The 18395-nt window shown below is 40.9% G+C and overlaps 1 protein-coding gene across 4 annotated transcripts in view; it reads right to left on the bottom strand.

The window, feature by feature from the left end:
- Window positions 1–4345: 4345 nt before the first annotated feature.
- LOC307104095 (protein FAM149A-like) overlaps window positions 4346–18395 on the bottom strand; it is a gene marked incomplete at its 5' end in the record, with an annotated part of 124947 nt that continues 110897 nt past the window's right edge. For 3 of the 4 annotated variants that reach the window (XM_079778732.1, XM_079778730.1, XM_079778731.1), the window contains 4 exons: window positions 4349–7145; window positions 10303–10381; window positions 11286–11414; window positions 12604–12724. In XM_079778732.1, the coding sequence (XP_079634858.1) occupies window positions 7072–7145; window positions 10303–10381; window positions 11286–11414; window positions 12604–12724 (403 nt within the window). In that variant the 3' untranslated portion in view covers window positions 4349–7071. Of the gene's footprint in view, window positions 7146–10302; window positions 10382–11285; window positions 11415–12603; window positions 12725–18395 lie in introns of all 4 variants that reach the window. The other variant, XM_079778729.1, reaches the window with a different exon arrangement.

Below are 18395 nucleotides of genomic sequence, written 5' to 3'. Positions count from 1 at the left end.
GCCTGCCTGATTGCTCCTAACTGCTTCTGCCTGCCACCCTGATCACCCCATAACCACTCCCCTGCCAGCCTGATTGACACCTAACTGCTTCCCTGCCAACCTGATTGCCCCTAACTGCCCTCCGCTGCCAGCCTGGTCACCCCTAACTGCCCTCCCCTGCCAGCCTGGTTGTCCCCAACTGCCCTCCCCTGAAGGTCTGTCCCCCCACTACTGCCCTCCCTTGCAGGCCTGTTCACCCCAACTGCCCTCCCCTGTTGGCCTGGTCCCCTCAAACTGCCCTCCCCTGCAGGCCCGGTCAACCTTAACTGTGCTCTCCTGCAGGCCTGATGGCTTCCAAATGCCCTCCCTTGCAGGCCTGGTCCCTCCCAACTGCCCTCCCCTGCTGGCCTGATTGTCCACAACTGCCCTCCCCTGCCGGCCATCTTGTGGCAGCCATCTTGTATCCACATGGGAGTGGCCATCTTTGACCACATGGGGGCAGCCATCTTGTGTGTTGGAGTGATGGTCAATTTGCACATTGCCTCTTTATTAGATAGGATATTATTCACATAATTATAAACAGCAAATTATCAGGATAACAGGACACTGTCATGAATTGTTGAATCACTAAGATCAGATAAAGTGCACTTTACTTAAAAAGTACAGTTTTATGGACAGGCATCATTAGTTCTATGTGACTACCCCCCAGGTCATACAATAGAACATGAAATCATATTGTATGTACTCTTTTGCATCTGTCTTCTTAAACTCAACATTATTCCTGTCAGGTGACTCTATATTGTGGTGTGTAGTATTTTTCACAACTGTGTATTATTCCATTGTTTGACTATACTACAACTTATTAGCCATTTTGTGACCAATGGTTCTTTCAGATGTCATATATACAGGGAATTTCAAAATAATGTATACACACTTTTAACAACTGATAGCTCAATTTTGAAAATGAAATGTATTTTAATAAACTCTGCCTTTACAATTATTGAAAGTGTGTGTATACATTTTTTGGGACACCCTGTATATACATACATATATATCTTATTAATTCTGTTTCTATGGAGAATCCTTACTAATATAATCATCTTATTAAATGGATTCCTATTATTTGATGTTTTTGAGGCTATTATAAGTAATATTTTTATATTTTAATATCTAATTATTGTTAGTATGTAGAAATGCAAATGCATTTTATGTTGATCTTGTATTTAATGAGCTTTCTAAAATCACAGACTGATTTTTAAGTATAACTGTAAATTATTTTGATGTTTTTTGTGAAGAATGAATTTTTTTCTTTTTTCCCAATTTTTAAGACCCTCTATATTTTAATCTGGTCCTATCAAGCTGGCTAGGACATCCTATATAGTGATGAATAACTTTGGTGGCTAGCAGAAATTTTTTACATTCCTTGTGGTCTCAGTGGGTATAGTTGAATATCTTACTTTTAAGTGTGAAGTTTGCTGTAGGGTTGTTTTTTTTTTTATCTCACTAGATACCCATAAGCAAATAATATTTGTTCCCTTCTCTCCTCAGATTACTAGTAAATTTTATTATGAATGAATTTTTTTTCAAAGACTTTGTCTCTGTTTATTGAGAATATCATATGTTTGTTTTCTTTGACATCATTTGTTCATTGATTATTTTTCACATGGTAGACCAAACTTGAATGCTTTACATAGTTCTAATTTGGATGGCATTTATTACCCATTTCATACCTGCCTGATTTGATTTGCCACTATCTTGCTTAGGAGTGTATCGTCTGTGTTCAGAGATGAGATTAGCCTATAACTTTCTGCTTTTTTTTTTAATACCCTTATCAGTTTTTGTATAAAGGTTATGCTAGCCTTAGAATATAACTTCCTATTACCTTAAAGAAATTTTATATGGGAGTTATTGATGCTCTATTTTCCTTAAATATTTGGAAGAATTAACCCTGGAAGTCATCAGGACTTGGAATTCTCTTTGAGAGAAGGATTTTAATTATAGATTTAAGTCTATAATGGATATAAACCTTTCCAGGTTTCCTATTTCTTCTTTGTCTGGTGATAACTAATATTCTTCAAGGAGTTTAAACATTTCATCTAAATTATAGCAAATTAGTCATAATATACTGGTTAAATTCTAACATCTGTAAGATCGGTAGTGATATGCCCATTTTTATTCTTTGAAAAACTTTTCCTTCCATTTGACTTCAAAAATTCTACATTCTCTTGATTTTTATTCTCCCTCACCAGTCATTTTTTCTGACTGCTTCACTGCTTTCTTTTCACATCCTATACCTCTAGATGTTAAAGAGGGTCTTTCCCAGCGTCTTTGTACTCACTCTCTTGGTTATCTATCCATTTCAGTACCTAAATACCATCTCTGCTGAATTATACTTCCAGTCTATACCTTTTCTCTAAACCCCAGGTGTAGATACCCCAGTACCTCAACATCTCCACTTAGGCCTCCAATAGGCATCTCAAACATAACATGTCCGAGCCAAAGCCTTGAAGTCAATATTGATTCTTTAGTTACATTTCACATCAAATTCCACATCAAATCCCACTGACTTACCTTTCAAAACACATCCAAAGTCCTCTGACTTTGAGCTACATCACTGTCATATGACTGACACATTGTCTCGGGTCATATTGCATTACTCTGTCCTGAAAACTGTCCAGTTGCTTCCTATTTCAAATAAACCTTCCCTTTCCAAGGTCAGAAAGGATCTTAACCACTCCACTCCTATCATCTACTGTTATTCACCCACTTGCTTATTCCATTCTATGCCCCAAAGGCCTCTTTGCTGTTCTTCAAACCCCTGGGTATGCTCCTATTTTAGGCCTCTGTGTGTTTTTTCCTGTGTCTAGTATTCTCTTTTTCATATGTACATGGCTTCTTATCTCATCTTCTTTGCATCTTTGCTCAAATATTACCTCTACAATAAAGCCTACCCTTTCTAAAGTTAAAGCCCTATTTTAGGTTTCTTCATAGCATGTATTGCTATCTGACCTTATATTATATTTTTGTTGCTTTGGTTATTGAAAACAATTACAACAAAAACATAGTATCTAAATGATCCTACCTAATAAAAGGGTACTATGCAAATAAGCATCACTCCGCTACGCCCACGATTGGGCCGGCAGGAGGCTGGGGGGTGGGACTCAGGGTGGCCTATCCGGCCGTTGTTGAGAAGATCAAGATGGCGGTGCCCAGTCCGCTCCGCTCCGCTGCTGGAGTGTACAGCCTGTCGGCAGGAGCAACAAAGCTGGATCCACCTCCGGAGGGGTTTTTGATCCATCCCCAGACACGGCAGTCAGAGCCGGGACAGCAGGGCATGGCGGGTTCCACGGCAGTGGGGAAGCCCCAGGCCCTGCAAACAGAGCCGGGCCAGGACAGCAGGGCCTGGAGGCTTCCCTGGCAGAGAGGAAGCCCCAGGCCCTGCAAACAGAGCCGGGACAGGACAGCAGGGCATGGAGGCTTCCCTGGCAGCGGGGAAGCTCCAGGCCCTGCAAACAGAGCCCGGACAGCAGGGCATGGAGGCTTCCTTAGTGTGTCGGTGTCCTCAAAGCCCCCAGGCCTGGCAGACAGAGCACACTGCAGGGCATTGGGGCTTCCTTCACATGGTGCATGGGGAGGCCGGCAGAAAGCGGAGAGCAGGGCATGGGGGCTTCATCTCCATGGCTGCAGCGAAACCTCCAGGCCCGCAGAGAGCAGAGAACCACGGGGAGTGGGCCTAAGCCATCAGTAGGACATCCGCTGAGAGCTCCTGGATTGTAGAGGGTGCAGGTTGGAATGAGGGTCCCCCCATCCCGTGCATGAATTTCATGCACCGGGCCTCTAGTTTATGATATTAAAAAACTGATTGCCTCCTCCACTAGACTCGAAGTTCTGTTAGGGCAAAGATTTTATCTTGTTCAGTCCAATGCTTAGAACAGAATCTTAATAAAAAGAAGGTGCTTGATAAACATTTGAGGAAATAATAAATCCATGATGATGACCACACAGAAATGTTATCTTTTGAAACAAATTTTAAATTGGAGTTTTTATCAAAGAGATAAAACCCTGAAAAACATAGATGGATATATATTTTGAATTCACGAAAGAATGTTTGCTATCTGGTTAGACATATAAATGAGTGAATAACCTATGTATATGCAGAGTAGAGAGGTATTCACACAAATTATATAAAAATTGGGAACCTAATGAAGCTTTTACAAATGCAATAAATTTCTGAAAACTCTTTCAACACTTTATATTTTATTAAAAATTAAAGAATTAAAAATCCTGGACAATGATCTGTGGTCATAGGAAAACAATGACAATAAAAATATCATACCCAAGTGATTTGCGATATTATAAAAATGTACCTCTTAATTGGTATAGCAATTACATTCTAGTTCAGAATAACAATATGGATAGTTCCTCTTACATTATATTTTAAAAATTGAGCAGTTTTTTATGGTATTTTACATGTTTTTATATTATTTTTCAATTCCTTCATTCCTTCTTTGGTTTTGGATAAATTAAGACATTTTATTAATGTAGTCTCTAACCGTTATTTAAAAACTAGAGGCCCAGTGCACAAATTTATGCAGGGGTGGGGTCCCTCGGCCTGGCCGGCAATCGAGGCCTATCAGAAGGCCTGCCAGGGGGAGGGGACCTGGGAGGTTGGCCGGCTGGCCGCACCCCTGATTGGGGTGGGAGGGCAATCTGGGGAGGTGCTGGCAGCGGGGAGGGGTCACGGGAGGTTGGGGGAAGCTGATCAGGGCCCAGATCAGGTCTGTTGGCTGACATAGTGTGTGTCATAGCAACCGGTCGTTCCAGTCATTCCACTGTTCCTGTCACTTGTTCTTTCATATAGAGAGATTAACCTCCGGAGTAATTCAGTTTGCCTTTTTCAATTTTTAACAAAAATTTTAAGATGATTCATTTATCAATGATTATTATGAAAACACTGTCCTACCTTTTACCTAACCAGTTCAAGAAGCACCCTCCTTGGTATAAGAATTACTTACTAGCCTCAAAATCTCAATTAACCTGTAAGTAGAACATTATCTTTAATACAGATATGAAAAAATGTGTAGAGAGCAGGTTTTTTTAAAGTCAGGGACAGAGCCAAGTCTTTTTGTTATATCTAAAATGGTACTTTATCTTCCAATTGAAAATATTTAGAAAATAGGAATCAAGATCATTGTACTTGGCTCCATATTTTAAAGTACTTTTATCAATATATGCAAATAATAGAATTTTTCAACTGTTGCACAAAGCCAAATAAAATAAAGCTACCATTAAACCTTTTCAGTGGTTCTCTATGAAAAAATAATTCCTTTTGTATATTCTAATATTAGTGTAGGATGCATATCAATCCTTTTTAAGAAGTCTGGGATGATTAGGGAAGGACTTGGATGGTTCTTGGAAACCAATATAAAATAGCCTGAATGGCCCAGGTAGGTAGAAATGGCCCAGTTAGCAGTAATTATGGACCAGAGAGCACCTAACGCCAGACCGCTTACATGTCTAGAAATTCCTCATGTCTGATAACTGCAGAATTAGGAGTGATACTCTATATTGAAAGTTTTTATAGGTAATATTTAGGGATAGTTAGAAAATTCTTCGTGTAGGTTACTAAGCTTTGAGAATATTACCTAAATTATGGAGCTGTGGCCAATCAGAAGAGCCATAGACACAGTGATCATTCTCATGTCGACTCCCTAACATGTTCCATGACTATAGACATTGAAGTGGAGAATGTAAAGGAGAACGTACCAATTGGGGGCAAGGCTCTGGGTAACACTAATCCAAGTGCCAACACTCTTCTTAATTTCCAGACGTTTATAAGTGGGCAACGATCCTCTCTTCTTAGAGCCAGAAATACGTCTGAAAATAACCTATTATACATTCATAGGAATAGATAGATATATAGATATAAGCTTCATTTTGGATTAATAAAAATTAAATCATTAAAATATAATTCTGATAGAAAAGAAGAATTACACAAGTTGAGATCTGAAAAGATCAAAACGAGTCTAAAAATTTAAATCATGATAAAGGAAAACAATGGGGCAGAGAGGAAAAGAGAAATGACCACAGAGCCTTGCCTCCAACTGGTTAAGCCTCGTTTACATTCTCTATTCCACTTTCCACATGAAAGTCAGATAGGGATCCGCTCAGAAGAAAAATAAAGCAGAGCAAGAGGACAGAGAGCAGAGGGAGCTGCTGCTTTAGACAGAGGGATCGGGAAGGCTCCATGCCCCGAGGTGACATCTGAGGAAGCTCAGGTGGTGAGGAGAAGGGGAAGATGCTGCTCGAAGCCTTCTGTCCAAGGGAGGAACACTTCAGTTGTGAACAATAACGATGAAACCACATGCAATATATTTTAATTATGTTTATATTCATAATTAAAATCAATCACTTGATTTTAAAAATCAATAAACTGGGGATACTTCTGAAAAGACCACCTGAACTTGAACATGAAAACTAGTAAAGCAAAATGGGCTTGGGAGACGTCACCACTGACGTTCCTCAAAGAGGTTCATGACGAAACTGCCTTTTAAAAGGGAATGAGAAAGTCAGCACACTGACCAGCACAGCCCCAATCTTAGACTGGCTCACGGGACCCAAGATGCCTCTGCTATTTTCTCAAGAAGGAAATAATATCTGTTTGTGATTAGGATTTGGATGAATTAATCATGGAATGAGACACAAAAAACATGTCAAGACACAAAGTTACAAAATGGCATATTACCATATATATTAAGTAGAATACGAGTTCGTACACTAAGTATGTGTGTAGGTATAGTTGATAAAAGGAAGGATTATAAACAGAGGTTCCTCTGAGCAAAGCCTAAAGGATCCATATTGGAATGCTTCCAATGACGAAGACTGATGACCTTGACTTGTATTGTGTTTACAAGGCAAAGTGTTCACAATTAAGTTGTTTATCTGTGTGCGTTTCTCTCCGACAGTCCAATATCGCAGACTGCCGGGCCAACAGACACATAAGGTAATACTTGTTCTTCTGTTTTTCCAGTGACAAGTGGTCGTGGAGGCTCTGGGTGGCCCAGCAAAGGCTGCAATTCTGGGGCAGCAACATCAAGATGCCACTTGGAATCTCTTTCTTAAAGTCAGAGCTGTCCTCTGAAAAGACTTGGGTGGATACTGCGAACCTGAAACACCAACCAAAAGTAATTCTCATTGACATGTTAAAATTCCAGCTCTCAAAAGCGTTGTTTTGTATAGTCCATGCAGATGATATTTTTTAAAAAGAGAAAAGGCATTTAATGTCACTTTTACACACCAGGAAACAGCCACGTGCAAAAGCTGCCATCTGGGGTGGAGAAGAAGGAGAGGAGCTCATCCCCACCGAGCCTCGTGCTGGCCATGTGTCCTTCCAGGCAGGTGGGGTGCAGGGACCGTCTCCCCAGAGGTGGGTCCCAAGGCCCAGGCAGTTGAGTAGGGAGCTCTGTCAGCCCCACGGGGGTAGAAGCAAAGTCACCTGCCTTCCCACTGTTGGGGACACCCCATCAGCTCCTCCTCTCTTTTTTTTCCAGCCACAAAAACAATATGTTGGTAAGTTATTAGCTCCAGATGCTTTTTGACTTGGAAGCAAAGGTAAGAAAGAGGCCACATGTTTGCTTGTCAGAGAAAAAGAAAATAAATCCTTAGAAATAGAGAAACATTTCTCGATGCACCCTCATTTCCTTCAACAGAAATGAAAAAGAGAATCGGACCGTCAGTAATAATTGTTGTCACAGGTTTCTGAAAGGAGCCTACACTGACTTAGATTTGGTGAAAAATCAGGAGTGCGCAGTTAAAGCAAATTCAGAGCCCAGTTCCGTCTCCTAAGCTCACTCTTGTGTGCCCAACAAACTAGCTGATATCCCCACTTAGCATGCTGTAGTCAACGTCTACAAAACACTTCATCAAAATTCCTTGAGTTCCCTCTTTCAGCATCTCCCACAGAACCATACGTATCGGCCTTCACTCCTTTCTCTCTCACATACCACAGGCTGTTCCTCCCAATTCGGTGGCTCATGCCTTCTCCAGGAAGGTTCTCTGCCCCTTTGCCCACCTGCATATCCAGCCAGGTGGTCCTGCTCGCCACTCCCACAGCCCTTTCCATCTCCCCACTACCCTGAATGTTCCTTCAGGCACAGAACAAAATGTCCTTGGTGTTTGAATCTCTGCCTTTAGCACAGAACTTGGCACAGAGTGAGCATTAGTACATTGAATTTATTACTAAACAATTCTGCATGACCAACTATGATTCTGTTAAAAGCAATACTTGCTAATGTAGCGTGGCTGTCTCTTAAAGAAAGAACTATTGTCACTGACCATGACAGCGAGCAACGCTAGGGAATGTATATAAAAAAAAAAGCATATGAAATGCTGAAGGGTATTCTCTAAGAAGAGGAAGAAGAAAAAGGTAAAGATAAAATTATGAACAACAAAGTGACAACAAATACATATCTATCAACAAGTGAATCTAAAAATCAAATGAATAAAAAACCTGATGAACAGAACAAACTGGTGACTGTAATAGAATCAGGGGCATGGAAAGGGAGCAGACAGACAATTCTCAGGGGAAGGAGTGGTGGGGGGTGCGGGAAGAGATTAGACAAAGAGCTTACACCTATGGATGAGGTCAGTGGGGGGCGGGGAGGAAGGCCTGGAGTGGGTTGGGAACCGGGTGGAGGGGAGCTATGAGGGGAAAAAAGAGGAACATCTGTAATAACCTGAACAATAAAGATTTAAAAAAATGGCAATGGAAAGGTACAGCAGCCTGGAGGGATTAAGCATTGGAGAAAAATCTCAAAGGGCTAAAGAATCTTTGACATCACTCTGCTACAGAACTACACAAGGGTGATGCAACAAACCTGTGTTGTTCCAATGCTTCAATTTTGCTAAATTTATTTTAACATTATAATATATGAAGTGTTTCCCTGAAAATAGCAATTATCCTTTACATGTCAGATGATCTGTAATACAAATGGTCATAATTTGTATTATGAACATTTACAGCAAACAATATCTTTCTGGCATCTAGCTAGGTCCTTTCCATACATTTTTCCAGTAATTATTTTATCAGCCAGCCTGTTAAAAAGAAGAAACTGAGGCCGAGAGAGAGATTGAGACAACCCAAAGATTGCTCGGTTGGTAGGGGGCAGAGCCAGGATGGAAACCAAGCATTTGAGCCCAGCTGGCATGGCTCAGTGGTTGAGCATAGACCTATGAACCAGGAGGTCACGGTCTGATTACTGGTCAGGACATAGTCCCAGGTTGTGGGCTCGATCCCCAGTGTGGGGCATGATCTATGATTCTCTCTCTCTCATCATCGATGTTTCTATCTCTATCCTTCTCCCTTACTCTCTGAAATCAATAAAAAGATTTCAAAAAAAAAAAAAAAAAGAAAAATAAACATTGATTCCAGGGTGGCACACCTCATGACAATGCCATGTGGCCTCCCTGAATAAAAATGTTGGTCATAACTGAAGCACGCGTGTGCCACAGGACAAGCACTACTTGGTTCCCTTAGGAGCCAGTGTCCACATACTTAGACTCCAGTAACGTTCTTTTCCAAATGTCATCTTGCCTATGGTGATTTGACCAGGTGCTTTATTTTTCATTACCCTTGACTGTGTTTGAATGATTTCACAAATTCGGTATTATCCTCTCATACATATAAGCAGTAGCAATGGTGTGTTAGTGATCAGAGGCAGTTAAAGATGAAAAAGTATTTTGCAACAATAAAAGTTCATTTTGATCAGTCTTTTGCATTTGAAAAAAAATGTTGGTCATAGTTTGAAAATTAAAACATCATTGGCTTGAATTCAGATGAGAAACTTTATTCTTCGAAGAACACACTTATCTGTAAAACTCTACATAAATAATTAGAGTGTACTAGTATGTATTAATTTTGTTAAGCATTTTTATCATTAGATCTTCAAAGAGAATCTAAGATTAGGGTTTCATTGAGGAGAAAAGCATGAAGCTCCACAGCTGAAGGAGACACTAATTTCCCAGAGGACTCACAAGGCAGCCTTTCCCCGCCCCCCACCCCCCTTTTTATTTATTTATTTTTCTGAGGGTGAGATCTTAAGTTGATTAAAAAGCATTTGGACATTTTCCTCTACACCTACAGCTTGCCTTTGCAGTTTTGCTCTTTATAGAGATTTCTGAGGTCTGGTTGTAGACCACAAACCCTTGGCATTTCCTCTGACGGGGTCCACCACAGTCCTACCCAGGTGGCAATCTTCAACTTCTTTTCCAAAAAGTACAATTTCACACGTTACATCATTTTATTTATACATGCAGAGCACTGACCTGTCAGCAGACCTTGACCTGCCCAGGTGTGACCAGCAAACTCCATCAGAGTCAATGAACCTTTCCGAGGGGTGTCTGACTGTCAGGAGAAAAAGAAAACGAGGGATGAGCTTTATTGTTTCAGATACTTTTTTCCTTGTTTGACATTTAGTCAAAAGTATATATTTTTTACATTCAATATTATTTTGTATAGATTTCAGGTGTACAGCATAGTGGTTAGATAATCATATACTTTACAAAGTATTTCCCTGATATTTCCAGGACCCACCTGGCACCATCAACAGATGTTACAATATTATTGACTGTATTCCCTATGCAGTACTTACAACCCCGTGACTATTCTGTAACTACCCATCTGTACTTCTCCATCCCCCTCCACTCTAGCAACCATCAGTCTGTTCTCTGTAGCTATGGGCCTGTTTCTATTAGGTTTCTTTATTTTGTTCTTTAGATTCCACATATAAGTGAAATGATATGGTACTTGTCTATCTCTGACTGCCTTATTTCATGCTGTCACCAATGGTAAAATTTCATTCTTTTTTATGACTAATATTCCATTGAATGTATGTATGTGTATGTGGCACAAACTCTTTATCCACTTGTCTACTGATGGGCACTTGGGCTGGATAGTTTTTAAATATGTTTTTACTGTTTTTAGAGAGACAGGAAGGGAGAGGGAGTAGAAACATTGATAGCTGCCTCTTGCACATCCCTTACTGGGGATTGAGCCCAGTCATGTGCCCTGACCTGGAATTGAACCAGTGACCTTTGGTACATGGGACAAGACTCAATCAACTGGGTCACACCGGCCAGGCATGGGTTGGATATTTTTAAAAACCAAAGTATAGTTAACACAATGCAGTATACAGATCATGCATATGGAAATGTACACTCGAAACCTGTATGATTCTATTAGCCAATGTCACCCAAAAATTTTAATTAAAGCAAAAATAAAAACAAAGTATAGTTCAGAGAGAACCTACCCGGAACGTATGGGTTGTGCTGGGCCTTGAAAACTGTTCCACAGTCAGAGATCTTTCTCGAAGAGGTGATCGTTCTACACTATCGGGTATTGCACTTAGAACACGGCTTTGTGCATGCCTTCCTCTGCACTAAATGAGAGATAATGTTATTGTTTAAATAAAATTCAAACCTTAAAAAAAAATCTATACATGCTTCACTCCTTTAGTCATTCATTTATTCACTTATTTGAAAATGGACTTATATGTTGTTAAACATAAGAGCTCTTCATAAGCATAAATAGAAAAATATTTTAATTATGGAATTGCGTTATTTAGCCTAATAAAACAGTAGTGTCTTAACTGGTAAATATCTTTTAAAAACCTTTCTAAATCAAATTCTTAGTATTAAACTATAATACAAATGTAGTACTGCAGTTGTGAAGCATTGAACTTTTTTTAAGGTGATATTTGCCTTCTTTTATGATTTCATGCTCAGCCTCAATATTCTAAGATTAAATACTGAAGTGATGCCACTCTGACCTCCTGGGCATGGGTCCATGGCTCTGCTCAGGGAGGCACAGGGAATGCAGGAGAAAACATTGCCTTACGTTGCCACAACCAGGGTGCTTCTGTGTTCTATAAAATAGACACAAGCTACCTGTGTCATAGCAAAGCGTGTGCTCATTATGAAATATGGTTATGCCTGTGACCGGCAGCATAGCCTGTGACCGGCAGCATAGCTTCCCCAGACCTTTTCCAACTGCAGGGCTGAGCTGATCTTGGCTGAAGAAGGGATTGCCTTTACATTGCAGTAAACATAGAAAGTCAGCAGGAAAAATGAGAGCAGATAAAAATGGCAGGGGTATGTGACTGAGCTCCTCATTTATGCCAGTCATTATTTAACATCTTTACATTCACTGAATCCATGTAACCATTTTTTGAGGTAGCAATTATTATTGCCCTTTGATAGATCACAAAATTGAGGCTCAGAGAGATTCATTTATACCAAATCACAGAGAGACTGGGTGGCAGGATTCCAACACAGATCTGCCTGTCTCCTCACCTCACCTTCATGCTATTGTCTGCACACCATCCTGACCATCTGATATTTCCTGGACACTCAAGCTCCCTCATTTAGGTTAAGCCATGTTTTTATTTCACAAAATAGTGAATGAACCCTCCCAGCCCCTGAAAATTCTCACAAACCATTAACTTTCAGGGAGCAGATTATGGGGACATTTTATGTTAATGATTTCACTGCAAAGTTCCAAGATTATAAGCTGTTTGTTGTTGTTTGTTTGTTAAATGGTGCACTTCAATATAATAGAATCTGTCTTACAGAGACAGGGCGAGATCCAGGACCTGCCACCTTCTGCTCGGCGGGCTCGGGGCCGATGGGGGGTAACCTGCTCCGTGCAGTGTGGACGGGTGGGGAGGACATGAGGTCCAGGCCAGTTTGCCTGTGAACACAACAACACGGAACTGAGCATCCGGGAGTCAAGACAGGACAGACCTTACACAGCTCCTGATGTGAGCTCTTCATCACAGTCGGCTTTCCAAGAGAGAGGAGCCGAGTTCAGGAAGACAAATGTGGGAGGAGCCTGGCACCAGCTAGCTCTGTCACCTTCTCCCTGCTCAGCAATCGCCGTCAGCCTGTGTTGACCCAGTGACCAGCTATTCTAGCCACAGGGCAGAACAGAGAGGTAATGGAACATCTAGTTCTGACCCTTATGGCAATTACAAGTTATTGAAAACACATAAACAATTAGAGTACAATGCAATGCAATTTATATGACAACATGTATGGCACGTGGTTCTGAATATAAGCACTGTAGAAATTTAGGGAATAGAGTGATCAATAAAAAGAACAAAATTAAGCCCAGCTGGCAGGGCTCGGTGGTTGAGCGTCAACCTATGAACCAGGAGGTCACGGTTCTATTCCCAGTCAGAGCATATGCCCAGGTTGTGGGCTGGATCCCTGTTATAATAATGTTATGGTCAGCCTAACTGGTTTGGCTTAGTGGAGAGAGCATCAGCCCGCATACTCAAGGGTTCCAGGTTTGATTCCGGTCAAGGGCATGTACCTTGGTTGCGGGCACATCCCCAGTAGGGGGTGTGCAGGAGGCAGCTGATTGATGTTTCTCTCTCATCGATGTTTCTAACTCTCTCTCCCTCTCCCTTCCTCTCTGTAAAAAGTCAATAAAATATATTTTAAAAAATAATGTTATGGTCATAAGGAAACCCCTCTAATGTGTGAAATGATTATTGTGTGAAATATTTGCTGTATGGAGACCCCAATACTCTAACTTCCAAATTGGTGAACGCCCCACTATCTTGATGTGAACGCCCTAAGCCCTTAAAGTATAAACGCCTTGCTCCTAGCATAAGGCACACCGTCTGGCCCACACCGGTGAGACACAAGTTGCTTACTACTGCCTATATAAGCACCGGACCTTCTTCAGTCCACGTCTCCTGCCTGATAGAGGAGGACTCCACGTCGCTCTGTGAGACGAGCCTGAACCAACTGTGGCTGCCTGTCTGTCTCTGTCTTCGTCGTCTGTCTTTCGGTGTGTATCGCCGGGTGGCCTTTGCCGGGAGCCTAGGACCCACTAGGAATAGGTAAATAAACCCTGTGTGATTGCATACTAATTCTGTCTTATGTGTTCATGTGTTCTGGTTCGGCTCAGCTGTCTAGACGTTGAAGTACCAGGGGACAGGCCGTTATTGCTGACCCCTGGTCACCTGCATATGTCCCACTAAATCTAGACAGATAACTAATTAATTGGGACATCCCCAGTGGGGGGCGTGCAGGAGGCAGCCTATCAATGATTATCTCTCATCATTGATGTTTCCATCTCTCTCTCTCTCCCTTTCCCTTCCTCTCTGAAATCAATAAAAAAATATTTTTAAAAGAAGTACAAAATTAATTATAAATGTGCAGGGGCTAGATTCAGAAAACAACAAAACTTTATGAATCGTCATAAAAATGGGGAGGCAAAATATGTTTTTTAATGGGCAAACTAAATATTGTAAAAATGTCAGTTATTCCTACATTTTCAATAAATTTAATGCTATGAAGTCCAATGTGAAGCTTTAAAAATTTTTTTGACAAGATTGTATAGTTATTTGTCAGTATAGGAGAGTAAATTTTCATAAAAAATAAAAGAGTAATGATGATAGGAGGCTTTCCATATCAGATATTAACAGTGAAAAATAAATTGCCTGGCTCATGCACAAGACTACAGATGGCTATTCTAGAAACAAATAACAATTCATTGATTCATGAATAATAAAGTTGTGAAAATTAAAATGGGACCATTTTTGACCTATTAAGTTTTGAAAGACACATACTACCCCAAGTTTTGCAGCTGAAGGAAAAAGATAGTCTCATGTATTGTCAATGAGCCTATCAATTGGTAGAACCATTCTGGGACAAACTTTGAAAAAACATTCAAGGGCCTTAAAATATCCACAACCTTTGACCTGGTGTCTTTAGCTCTAGGACTATATCACCAGGAAGCAATTTGAAGACATCTTATTTAGATTTACATAAAATGACACTTACAGCACATTACAGTAATGAACATATAGACAAAAAACTCAATAATAAAGAAATAATAAATTACACATACCCACATGAATATATTCTAGTCATTAAAGTTATGATTTTGAAAATATCTAATAATATGGAAAATATGAATAATGTTAAGAAAGTATGTAAAAAGTACTACATTCTACCATAGTAAGATAATGTTAGTATTAGAAAAAAAAGACAAACATTGGGGTTTTTTTTTTGTTTGTTTTAAATATATATTTTATTGATTTTTTACAGAGAGGAAGGGAGAGGGAGTTAGAAATACTGATGAGAGAGAAACATCCATCAGCTGCCTCCTGCACGCCCCCTACTGGGGATGTGCCCGCAACCAAGGTACATGCCCTTGACCGGGAATCGAACCCGGGACCCTTCAGTCCGCAGGCCGACGCTCTATCCACTGAGCCACACCGGCTAGGGCAAACATTGGTTTTTGATGGGACAAAAATAATCTTACTCTTTTAATGTGTAAATCACAGATATAAAAAAGGTACATAAACTGCACAGTATATTTTTGGAATATTAAAATTCCATAGGTTTGGGACAGTTGGAAATAGAGTATAAAAGGGCACTTGAGCATGGCAATATTGGAAAACACATGTCTACAGAAAGGGAGGGGCCTGAAGTAAACGGGAATGTACAGTTGGAAGTGTCCAAACTCACTTCAATAGGAAATAGGAAAGGTTTTGATATTGGAGCCCAGGCAGACTGGGAGGAAGAGGAGCGAACCAGTCACGTGCTCTTGGCCCGGGTGGGTGAGGAATGGGTCTCAGGCAGCCACAGTGAGAACGCAGGAGGGAGAAGGGTCCTGAAAGAATGAACAGGTCAGACCCACCGAGAGCTGGGAATTCCAGCTCCAAACTGTAAAAGACACACTGACCGGTGAAAAAGCTGGAAGTGGCACTGTGAACCCATCTTAAAAGAGCCCAATTACTGGCTAAGCACTGGCCAGTGCTTCCACCTTCCACCTTTATTATTTATTTTTTAAAATATGTTTTTATAGTTATTAGACTTAATAAATGAATTCAGCAATGTAGCAGGATACAAAATTAACGCCAAGAAATCCATGGCATTTCTATACACCAATAATGAACTTGTGAAAGAGAGACTAAAAAAACAATCCCATTTACCATCGCACCAAAAAAATTAATATACCTAGGAATAAACTTAACTAAGGAAGTAAAAGACCTATATGTGGAAAACTACAGGACACTGAAAAAAGAGAGAGAGGAACACATAAATAGATGGAAGAACATACTGTGTTCATGGATTGGTAGGATCAACATCATCAAAATGTCCATACTACCCAAAGCAATCTATAGATTCAATGCAATTCCCATTAAAATACCAACGGCATATTTCACAGACCTATAATGAACTTTCCAAAAATTCATCTGGAATAAAAAAGACCCCGAATAGCTGCAGCAATCCTGAGAAAGAAGAACAAAGTAGGTGGGATCTCAATACCAGATTTCAAGCTGTATTACAAAGCCACTGTTCTCAAAACAACCTGGTACTGGCACAAGAACAGATATATAGATCATTGGAATAGAATAGAGAACCCAGAAATCGACCCAAGACACTATGCTCAATTAATATTTGACAAAGGAGGCATGAACATACAATGGAGTCACGACAGTCTCTTCAATAAATGATGTTGGGAAAATTGGACAGATACATGCAAAAAAATGAAATTAGACCACCAACTTACACCATACACAAAAATAAACTCAAAATGGATAAAGAACTTAAACATAAGAGGAGAAACCATAAAAAATACTAGAGGAATCCACAGGCAGCAAAATCTCAGACATATGCCGAAGCAATTTCTTCACCGATACAGCTCCTAGGGCAATGGAAACTAAAGAGAAAATAAATAAATGGGACTACATCAAAATAAAAAGCTTTTGCACAGCAAAATAAACCATCAACAAAACAACATGAAAGCCCACTGCATGGGAGAACATATTTGCCAATGTTATCACCGATAAGGGTTTAATCTCCAACATTTACAGGGAACTCATACAACTTAACAAAAGGAAGATAAACAACCCAATCAAAAATTGGGCAACGGACCTAAATAGATACTTTTCAAAAGAAGACAGAAGGAAGGCCAAGAGGTATATGAAAACACGCTCAAAGTCACTAATCATCCAAGAGATGCAAATCAAAACAACAATGCGGTACCATCTCACACCTGTCAGAATGGCTATCATCAACTAATCAACAGATAAGTGCTGGTGAGGATGCGGAGAAAAAGGATATATGTACCCCTATGTTCATAGCAGCACAATTCACCAGAGCTAAGATTTGGAAACAGCCTAAGTGCCCATCAGCGGATGAGTGGATTAAAAAACTGTGGTACATCTATACAATGGAATACTATGCTGTGGTAAAAAAGAAGGAGTTCTTACCATTTGCAATAGCATGGATGGAACTGGAGAGCACTATGCTAAGTGAAATAACCGAGTCAGAGAAAGATAAATATCACATGATCTCACTCATTTGTGGAATATAATGAACAACAGAAACTGATGAACAAAAACAGATCCAGAGACAAAGAAACATCAATCAGACCATCAAACCTCAGAGGGAAGGTAGGGGAGGGTGGGGTAAGGGGGAGAGATCAACCAAAAGACTTGCATGCATGCATATAAGCCTAACCAATGGACACAGACAACAGGGGGGTGAGGGCATGAGTGGGGAGGATAGGGAAGAAATGGGGGAATAAGGACACATATGTAACACCTTAATAAATAAAGAAATTTTAAAAAAAAGTTTTTGTTGATTTTTAGAGATAGAGGAAGGGAGAGAGAGTACTAGAAATATTGATGCATCAACAACCGTCTTCTGCCTCCTGCATGCCTCTCCGCTGGGGATCAGCCTGAAACAAGAGCATGTGCTCTGACTGGAAATAAAACCTGTGACCTCTTGGTATATGGGTCGATGCTCAACCACTGAGTCACACTGGCCAGGCACAGGGGGAACTTTAATAACTCCCTCCCTTGCTGCAGTGGCATGATGACCCAGGTAGTGTCCCCAAAGTGAGACAACACAATGGGGGTGCCAATCTATACAAATAAAAGAGTAATATGCAAATTAGTCTGGGTTGAGCGGCCATCTTCCAGACATCCAACTTCCTTCTGGACAAAGCCATGGTGGTGGGGGCCGAGGCAGAGAGGGCAGTTGGGGGCAAGATCAGGCCAGCAGGGGAGGACAGTTGGGGGCAACCAGGCCAGCAGGGGAGGGAAGTTGGGTGCAAGATCAGGCTGGCAGGGGAGGGCAGTTGGGAGCAACCAGGCCAGCAGGGGAGGGCAGTTGGGGGCAACCAGGCCGGCAGGGGAGGGCAGTAGGGGGCGATCAGGCAGGCAGTCGGACATCCCCCAAGGAGTCCCCGATTGGAGAGGGTGCAGGCTGGGCTGAGGGAACCCGCCTCCCCCTGCCCGCCGTGCATGAATTTTGTGCACCGGGCCATTAGTAAGTTATAAATATAGCTAAGAACTGCTGTAAATACAGCTGAAACAAAATTCATGCCAAAT

The sequence above is a fragment of the Cnephaeus nilssonii genome, assembly GCF_951640355.1.
Source record: "Cnephaeus nilssonii genome assembly, chromosome: 8".
Classification (NCBI taxonomy): Eukaryota; Metazoa; Chordata; class Mammalia; order Chiroptera; family Vespertilionidae; genus Cnephaeus; species Cnephaeus nilssonii.
The sequence above is the reverse complement of the archived record's forward strand: the minus strand, read 5'-3'. Positions and strand labels throughout refer to the sequence as shown.